The sequence below is a fragment of the Cibotium barometz genome, chromosome 19 (genome assembly GCF_041138505.1).
Source record: "Cibotium barometz isolate CiBa-2024 chromosome 19, ASM4113850v1, whole genome shotgun sequence".
NCBI classification, from domain to species: domain Eukaryota; kingdom Viridiplantae; phylum Streptophyta; class Polypodiopsida; order Cyatheales; family Cibotiaceae; genus Cibotium; species Cibotium barometz.
This window is the reverse complement of record NC_141064.1, coordinates 5,937,978-5,948,346: the sequence shown is the minus strand read 5'-3', so window position 1 is coordinate 5,948,346 and position 10,369 is coordinate 5,937,978. Positions and strand designations below refer to the sequence as shown.

Sequence of the window (10,369 nt, the reverse complement as noted above, 5' to 3'; positions counted from 1 at the left end):
TAAGCACACACATATATAAACATAAATATATATCCACACATACACATAAAAGATAAATATAATGCAAGATTTAGAGAAGAAGACAATGGACCTTTGCTAAGATGATGCATGAAAAGGATAATAATGAGTTTATTAATACACATGATGAACATTATCACCATGAGTAGGAAGAGGACATGGTTGACATAGAGTTGGTTTAGTTATGAGTTTTTTTGTATATATACACATACATATCCTTGCCCTCAATTGCATGGGGTTTAGTTAGGAGTTTTTTTGCATTTTACCCCTGCTTGCCTACTCTCATGTGTATGTACACATGTGCACGTGAACATGTGGGGGGGTGTGTGTGTATGTGTGTGTGTGTGTGTGTGTGTGTGTGTGTGTGTGTATGTGGGTGTGTGCATATATATGCACATGTGTGCTTGTGTATGTACACATGTGCACATCACGTATGGGTGTGTGTGTGTGTGTGAGTACATGCATGCGCTCTTATGAAGTGTAAATGGAAAAGAAGTGGGCACAACTAAAGGATGATCAATTATATGAAATGATATTACTATACACAAAGCCTATGCTTACGAGGGATATGATTTGTCAAAATTACTCTAGTAAGGATAATTACTCTTTGAGTGGTGATACTGTTTATTAAATACTTCATTTTAAAGGATGAACACTTTTAAAAAAACAACTCTCAGCTTAAATAAAAACTTTACACTTACAAACCCCCATAAAGTACACTCTCTCCCTCTCCCTCTCTCTCTCTCTCTCTCTCTCTCACACACACACACACACACACACACACTTTCAAAAACCCACCCACACACCCACAAAATACTCTCTCTCTCTCTCTCTCTCTCTCTCTCTCTCTCTCTCTCTCTCTCTCTCTCTCTCACACACACACACACACACACACAATTTTAAATTAATAAAACATTTTAATAAACTTTTAACTTTTAACATTAAAAAGAAACTCTCAACCAACACACACATACACACACACAAACTATTCACTAACTATTCAATAATAAAAGAGTCTTTAAAAAAATAATAAAAGGTTGCACTCTCTCTCTCTCTCTCTCTCTCTCTCTCACACACACACACACACACACACACATGCTATTTCAAATTAATAAAACATTTTAATAAACTTTTAACATTTTAAAAAAACTCAACCAACACACACATACACACACAAACTATTCACTAAATATTCATATTAAAGTGTCTTTAAAAAACAATAAAAGGTTACACACACACTCTCTCTCTCTCTCTCTCTCTCTCTCTCTCTCTCTCTCTCTCTCTCACACACACACACACACACAATTTCAAATTAACAAAACATTTTAAAAAACTTGTAATATTTAAAAAAAAACTCTCAACCAACACACACATACACACATTAACTATTCACTAACTATTCATATTAAAAATAAAGGGTCTTTAAAAAACAATAAAGGTTGCTCTCTCTCTCTCTCTCTCTCTCTCTCTCTCTCTCTCTCTCTCTCTCTCTCTCTCTCTCTCTCTCTCTCATACACACACACACATGCGCACGCACGTGTGAATGACTAGTGCGCGCACGCACTAGTCATTCACATAACTAAATCATTTGTAAAAACTAAAACCATTTCAGTGTACTAAAACTTTAGAGAAAAGTATGACTTTAGAAACATGACATATCGGCAACCTTAACCCACAACATAATTACTGTTCGCACACAGACCAACCGAACCCGTAAGAGATGGACACTGAAGTCGTGGACAGAGAGGGGACATAAAGAGTCGTCGATCCCCTCTCTCTAATAGCACCACCTCCAACTTCTCTCCTCTCTCTAGGAGACATCATCCACAAACGGCAATCTAATACAACCCCAAACAAAAACGAAAACATTCCACCAATGGCAGGCGACTTACTTCTCCGAGGAGTTGCTACTTGTCCGCTCTGTTGGCTTGCAAACAACGTACTCCAAAACAAAAAAAAAGGTGAGAGAATTTTAAAAAACATAGTTTTAATATGCAACTCTCTCTCTCTCTCTCTCTCTCTCTCTCTCTCTCTCTCTCTCTCTCTCTCTCTCTCTCTCTCTCTCTCTCTCCCCTCCTTTCCCATCGCTTTTACATGCCCAATGCCCATTGCGGTTGATTGTAGAACCGTGCATGCTACCCCCCTCTCTCTCACTCTCTCTCCCTCCTTTCCCATCGCTTTTACATGCCCAATGCCCATTGCGATTGACTGTAGAACCGTGCATGCTACCCCCCTCTCTCTCACTCTCTCTCCCTCCTTTCCCATCGCTAAGCATTCACGCGCATTCAGCACGGCTAGAGAGAAGGTATGTAGGGCGGGCCTACAGTAAAAAAGGGAAGGTACGTATAGGGAGAGCCAACCACCACTACACTTGAGAGCCAGTTGAGAGAGAGCGAACCACCAGAGCACGTCCACTAGAGAAGTCGCGAGCGCGAATCACCAACACAGGAGGCAACCACGCTTCCAATAGCATGTAGGGAATAGAGGACAAAACAACATGAGTTAGATTAGAAACACAAAGATAGAGAGAGAGAGAGAGAGAGAGAGAGAGAGAGAGAGAGAGAGAGAGAGAGAGAGATGCTCACCACCAAGGAATAGAGGAGAGCTTGGACGTTGCGTGGATAGGAGGGGAGCTAGCACATTTGCAAAGGACGAAACATAGACGAAAGAGAGGGAGTCTTGCATTAACGTAGGCGGCCGCCGCTGCAACCTACGGCCCTGCAAGAATAACTGCCGCGCTATAGCTTGGGACCTACAAGAAAGGCGGCCCAGCAAAGGTGGGCGGCCCATGCAATGTCATGTGACTTCCTGAGACCTCTTGCATTAACGAAGGTGGGCAGCCCATGCAGTGTCGTGCGGCGCATGCAAGAAGGCAGCTACTTGGCGACCGAATAAGCGAAGGGCAGGTGGCGGGCGAAATAAGCCGTGTAAGAGATTATATAGAAACCGAATAGATTTAAGATTTGCCCTTATTTTGATTGGTTGAAAAATATGTTTTTTAAGCCCGGCGCCAGTGCCCACTGTAACATGCCAATTTCCAAATACTACATAGTACATAGGACGAGAAAGATTCGAAATTGTGTCAGGTGGACTCACGAGGAGGAGGACTCACAGGAGGAAGTAAATGGCTACCTTGCTGATTAGGTAGCAAAGCGTGTCGTGGAAACGGGAATTGATTTTAGGTGATGCCAGTTGGAACGACTCCCGAGTCCCGAGAGTAGCAGTTCTTTGTGAGCAGTGAGCACCGACAAGGTACCAGGCCTGCCGCGTAGGCCTTAAAGTTTAGAGTTATCCTTATATAATCCATAATACTTATATAATATAATGTCTTTTGATTAATGATTGAGATGCGGGCGTGCCGGGATTTGAATTTTGTAGATTGCGCAGCGTGCTAATCTCACGGTGGACACTGGATACTCTATGGATGCATGCATGCAGCATGAGCTACACTAGTGTGCAAAAGGAAGCATACATGTGAGATAGCGGTAGGTGGGTCGCACTGCACAAATCAGGTCTCATGGTGGGGGCACTAGGCCGCAGGGTCATTCAAATTGAGTGGTTGGGAGCTACACTGGCGCATTGAAGTTGATGACGCTTTCGTCAACTCTGTGTGCCCACATGGAGGAGTGAGCTGGATGGACTCAAGGACGGTGCCTCTCGCGTCCCTGCTCACCACCAGACTCACCTATATAAACCCAAGCGCTACAATCCTTGGATAATGTGTGTGTAACTCACGGTCTGCTACAATATGGGAGTCTTTCTACCGAGAGGGGGAGCTGCTGTCGCGTTGGCCGTCCTGCTTGCTGTTTTTGCTTCCGCCGGTCTCGGCCAGGCTAGTCAGTCCGCTAGTGTTAAGCCAACACAGAGCTTTGAGAGCTATGACTTATTCCAGGTGGTAACGAGTGATGCGGAGTCGGTAGCTGGTGACCATAAGAAGCAGCAAGGGGCTGGGGAGTATGCGGTTTGCAAGGCCAGCATGGGCGTCTGTGCCAACAAAGCCTTGGCCTGCCCGGCTGCATGTGTGGAAGGCTTCTACGGGGGCGGGTACGATCGTGGATATGGCGGCGGGTACGATCGTGGATATGGCGGCGGGTACGATCGCGGTTACGGCGGTGGATATGGTCCTGGATACGGCCGCGGGGGTGGCTACGGTCCTGGTTACGGCTACGGCCCTGGCGGCGGAGGCGGGGGCGGAGGCGGTGGAGGAGGCGGGGGAGGAGGCGGTGGCGGAGGAGGAGGAGGAGGAGGGGGAGGAGGAGGTGGTGGCGGGGGTGGTCGCCTCTATGCTTGCACATACGACTGCATCTCCGGGTGCAAGGCTTCATGTTAGAGTAAGTTGGTCGTCTCTTTTAGTGTTCAGTTTTTACGTCGTCTTGTTTTTTTTGGGTGCTAAAACGTGTTCGCTCGATTTGCAGTTTGACCAATCATTTGAAGCCTCTGGAAGTATCGTTCTTGCAGGATGGTTTTGATTCTGCAGTACTTTCGTCAATTATGGAAACTGCTAGAATTCTCTGTCTCCTAAAAGTAATGTAATAAAAAATGGCTGTTTGTTCAAGATTTATTTCGTCGTTCTCTCTTCTTTCAAGCTCCATGCCATGTTACGTCTTATTATTAAGTTCTAAGCCATCTTATTGGGAAAAATGATTTCTGTAAAAGTAGTGACTGTTACAGCACTAGTGCGTTCTGTCCGCATGGCTGAATCTATGAAAAAGCACCACATCTAAGTGAATAAAACTGTGGGATCGATCTAAGAACAGGCACATCACCTGGGAATGACAAAATACCGCTATGTCATGTGAATCTTTGTTCTTTTTACTAGTCATGCAGACATGGCTAATGAGCATACTTTCTACAACCATACTCAATAAGATGTTATCATTAGAGAAAATTCGAACACCAAGCATAATCTGGAACAGACGAAGTCAGATTTGTTAATACAAGTTTGCTTCATATATAGCGAAGAACATTTATGCACCATCTAATATTTACACTCTAATTAAATGCGAGCTTTCCTCCTCCCCCTCTAGGGAGCGAGGGGTCCAACGGAGCCAAGGGAGGACGGGAAGCAATTTACATTGCTCCTTTCTCAATTTTGAATTTCCCGACAGTCACACTTCATAATACTTTTTTATCGTCTTACAAGATGTACTTGGTACCCATGGAAATTATCTTTCCACTCTTAATGAAACTCTTTTTGGGGCCTCGTTTTGAGTATTATTTCCTTCTCTCTTTTATTTTTGGGAACAATAATAATTATTTATATTTAAGTGACGCTGTTCAAAAGCTGTCATACAACCAAGTCAAAAAATTACAGTATTCTACTCTTTCTCCACCTCATTCAGGATCTTACACAACAATTCCCATCTTTCATCTTCTAACAAAAAGCATGATTATAGATTTGCTATATCATGCTTATAGATTTGCCATGCAATTCGAAATCTGCATTTAGCTTCTCTTTCAAGTCATACTTCCATTGGTTTCATTGCTAGATGGGGCATTCTATTTAAACATAGCAGTGATTGTGTTTTTGCTTTTGTTTTTGAAAGCTTTCTAATTCAAGTGAAAATAAATAAAATTAAAGAAATAAACTACATGAAAATATATAAGGAAAATAAAAATCATTTAAACTTAAAAAATATTTTTTTCATTTAGATGTACTGAAAAATGACTTGGTAAGAAGAAAAAGAGAAATAAAATCGATACGAAACTACCTCATGACAACAACCCGTGGACATTGAGTACTTATAGGTAGCCACAAGCTAAGCATTCAAAAAACCTTTTTCTCAAAGCCAAAATTTGAAGAAAAGAGCCATACTTTTTGGCATTTCTTTTAGCTGGTTCAATTTGTGAAATCTCAAATTGCCATTTTGAATTTTAAACTAAAGTTAAGCAGCGTACACATTTCTCAAACACTACAGAAGGTCTAACCACAACTTGGCTGACTCTTCTTATCCTCTAGTAGCATCCACCTTGGTGAAAGCTCTATAAGACAATGCTAGTCAAAAATAACTTTCTTAACCTATGAAAAACCTTAGTCAAATTTTTATCAAACCTTAGTCAAAATTTTATCGTGTTTTTACTAAATGTGGTTTATTTTATATGTACATGGAAGGGTATTGAATTTAGATGCCATAACTTTCCACTACAAGAATGGGTAGATTCCAACCTTGTACCTCCCTATTGACAGGCAAGGGCACTAGCGTTGATATTTAAAGCTTAGAGAGCATCAAAGCCCTCCAAACCTTTTAGAGAATGCCTCTTACAAAATAGGGTACTTTGATAATTTCTCTAAAATTTGCACAAGAATACATACTATATGATCCCTCATGTAATTTATTAACAACAATCAAGTGGAAATTTTATTAACAAGAATCAAGTGGAAATTTTTCCCAACTGAAAATGTCACTTGGGAGAAACGAGAAGAATTAAGGAAGGATAATCCCCTATTTGCAAGATGAGGACTTCTCGGATCTTCAAGTGGGAGAATGTAAAATCTTTCTTCCTATGTAATTTATTAACTAAAGGTATTGTTGTCTATGATGCACATTCTAGAGAGAGAAAATACAATTTTTAAAGACAAAAGGTGTGCATTTAAATGAGAACTTTAGAGTGTGAACCTTAGCATGACTTTAGAATAATTGAATCTCAATTGGCAAGCTGGGATGAAATTTATGCAAATTTGTACTGAGATGAATTCCTAGAGTTTCTCATTAATTAAGGGCACAAAATGTACAAATGATTGTTCATAAGGATGTGTAATCCCTTGACCTTTTTTGTGAAGAAAAGAGAATAAATTAACCTATGTGAATATAGTTTGGCCCTAGCAAATCTTGTCGACTTTACATTTTCTCTCTATAGAAAATAGTGAAGAAAACTCGAAGAAAATGACTAAACCCTAGGGAAAAAAAAAACAGAGTCCAACTGATTAGAGTTAACTAAGTTAGGTGTGCGTAGAAAAACTAGAGAGAGAATCCTTAAAAAGAAATAGGATTAAGGTCTAGCAAGACGAACTAAATTATGTGTGGAATTATATTGTCACATAAGTGGAAAAAATAGAGAGAGAATCCTTAATAAGAAATAGAATTAAGGTCTAGCAAGACAATGGTGTACCTTAGTAAATACACGTGGTTATCAAGTTGTAGGAATTTAAGAGAATATTTCCTTAAAGAGAAAAAACTTAAATGGAAGTTGTGCATAGTTGTGCACCTAATTAAGGCCATAAGACTCTTAGAGACCACAAACCTTAATGTGATGAATTTCAGATAAGAAAGAGACTGTGTAGCTTGACCTTAGAAAGACTCCTATTATACCTGAAAACTTTAGGTTAAAATTAATGCCATTTGACTAAGGAATCATAATCTCCTAAGAGAATCTGGGAAGGACCTCAGGAAGTTAGAAAGGAATGTCTTGAGAAGACCTTTCCAAGATAAAACACGCAACATGATCCCAATGAACAATCACATAAGCAAAGGCCAACGTTAAGCCAAAAACCTAAATCCCAAGAACACACTAGAATACATTGTACTCACATAGACATTCTGTTAATAGAGACTAGAGTAGAAAGAGTTGTCTCGTGGTGGGGATCCTCAAAGATTCCCATTTAGGGCTTTTACCAAGGGAGGCCCTCTAATCACATAATGCAGCTAATAGATATAGACCGCTTCTTCACTGTCGTCATCACTCTAGTGTTTTAGTAGGCTTGCATTGGACACTATCCCCCCACAGCAGCATAGTTGTCATAGGGTAGAGATAGATAACCAAATGCCTCTCTCACTCACTCACATACTCTCAACCACACAAGAGCAAGAGAATACCATGATAATATAAGAGCTCTCTAATCTTGACAAGGAAAGTGTGTGTTATCATTCCAATCATTGCTATTTATACAAAACTTATGAGTGGTCGGGCACCCAAACTAGGGACGGTCATTGTGTACAAACTAAGAACTATGGTGTCTAGTGCTACTAGTGTACATGTGAATATGATGTTGATATTACACTTAGCTCTTACATCGTAATGTGCTCATTAGAATGGGAAAAACTAATAAGACATTAAGAGAAATGTGGACTCAATTTTGGGCCCTGTAAGAAGTGCCAACTCAGCTTAGAGCGAGAAAATAAAAAAAGGTTTAAAACATATCTAAATTTGCAATTCGGCTCATTTTTTACTATTATAATAGTAGGTTTAAATATATTAAAATATACATATTTTGTCAATGAGGTTTCATCATGAGGTGGCATTCTTTGTTGGATGCATGTAAAACTTATCTCAGAACCAAGATTTCATAGAATTTGAGGTAGTTATGCATTTAAAAGATTCGAGGAAAGCTTTGATCTCATCAGCTCGAGCGTGGGGGGTTTTCCTACTAAAATTTAACAAAACGTCCTTACTAATCGAGTTAATTCTTATTTCAATTCTTTAATATGTTTTATGATGACAGAAAATACTAGCTTTGCAAATGAGAACATTAATCCAAATTTGGGGATTCCAATTAATCCACCTTCAACAACACATGTAGGCACTCAAATTCTCATTTTAACAGTAGTAGAAATGGTGCATGTAAAAGAACATATAATACTTACCATCTTCATGTGGACATACAATCTCGGTACCAGCCTTTGAAGAAACGAAATAAGAGTTTTTTTTAATGTAATGAGCAAAAAGAGCCAAGGAGGAATAATGGAGAGTGTCATTTGGACTTGTGGACTGATGGCTTAATGTATCCCAAGGATCCATTTACAAATGCACCACCTCCATTTTGCAACATTACAAACCTACTACATTTCACTGGTGATGGTAGACAAGGTTTACTAGGTTATGCCCAACACTTTTGGAAACAAAAGCGATGGTTGCAGAACAACAGAGGGATTTTCTACAGATAGAGAACACTGAAATAGAAAAACTAAATGGGTTGTATGCAGAGAAGCTTATGGCAAACAAAGAAACAATTTAAGACTTGGAGAAAAAGATTGATGCTTTAAGGAGAAAGGACACAGCACTAGGGCCATGTAAAAGAAGAAGGCAACTTTGCAACATAGAGAAAATGAAAGTTGGAAGTGGAGGGATGAAGAAGCGAGTACAGGCTGTAAGGTAATGTTACTCTTGTTTCATATATATTTCTCTCTTTAGATTAGGTTCTTTGTTTGAAACTAGACATAAGTAATCAGATTTAATGTTATTCTATTTTTATATCTTTACTTCATCCAAAGTCCAAGGTACATTCCGAAGCTCGAGTGCATTAAAGTCATTTGGTACCAAAAGGAATAGTGGAAGAGATGCTGTATCAAAAGAAGTTTCAAAAAATCAATGAGAAGCATGTGTCTTCTTTTATGAACAAGAACTAGCTCGATGCAGCTCCAGGTGCAAGCAATGCTGGATGAGACTGGCATCTCTTAGAAAGCATATAGCATACTGTTTAAGGCACTAGCAGAGAAATGTCAAAGTAAGAAGCATAAAGGTTCATTACTTCCAAAACCAATGCAAGTAAAGTCTACACGCCAACATGTGAACTCAAAGGTGTTTGAGAAGCTTAGTTCACCAGTACATACTGAAGCTTAGTTCACCAATACATACTGAAGCAACATTTGTTGCTAGAGATAGAGAGGTACTCCTTAACCAGCACAACAATATTTTCTTTGATCTTGAAGCCTTGCAAAGGTATGGAGTTCAGTTCTTTGAGATTAATCAAGAAGAATGTGAAGGAGTTCTAAAATTTGTCTTGAAACTAGATGAGTGTGAGATTTTAAAGAACAAAAAAATGGAGAGGGTTACTATCACTCTAATGAACAGGGCCTTAGACACATCAATTACAAAAGATGATGCAAGATATTTCAGTGTTGCCGCTTGGATCTTTTGAGGTATCTTCTTTATCATTGAATATGACTATGTATTACGTTGAAATAATTTAAACATGAAACTTGTATTAAACATGAGCTTCTTCCTAATAACACAGGTGGATAAAAAGACTTTGAAATTTTGCATTGGGTGTATCATTAAACTACAATTCCATCACTGATTAGTGAGCAAAGAAATTGAAGGGCCCTTCATGTGCCTGGGTTCGGTGACTATAAAGTGGAATGGCACATGGCAGGTGATTTGAAGACTCTTAAATGCATGTATAACATAAGCAAAGGTGCAAATGCAAAGAGTCCATGTCTATATTGTATGTCAAGTGCCAAGACTTTAGATCATATTCTATGCAACAAAGCTCCTGATAGGCATTTAAAAGTTAAAGATTTCAAAGGAGTTCTTGATATTACTCTATCCAGAGTAGTGCACATATGCACATTGCATGCACTATGTAGAATTGTAGAGAAGTTGGTGTATTTGTACATGTGCTTTGCATGGACGT

The 10,369-nt window shown here is 39.5% G+C and overlaps 1 protein-coding gene across 1 annotated transcript; it reads left to right on the top strand.

Moving 5' to 3' along the window:
• The first annotated feature begins 3,705 nt into the window (after positions 1-3,705).
• Positions 3,706-4,579, top strand: LOC147628149 (uncharacterized). The gene is made up of 2 exons (XM_086814103.1): positions 3,706-4,349; positions 4,434-4,579. The coding sequence occupies exon 1, from the start codon at positions 3,767-3,769 to the stop codon at positions 4,346-4,348; it is 582 nt and encodes a 193-aa protein (XP_086670229.1). The 5' UTR covers positions 3,706-3,766; the 3' UTR covers position 4,349; positions 4,434-4,579.
• Positions 4,580-10,369: the final 5,790 nt, after the last annotated feature.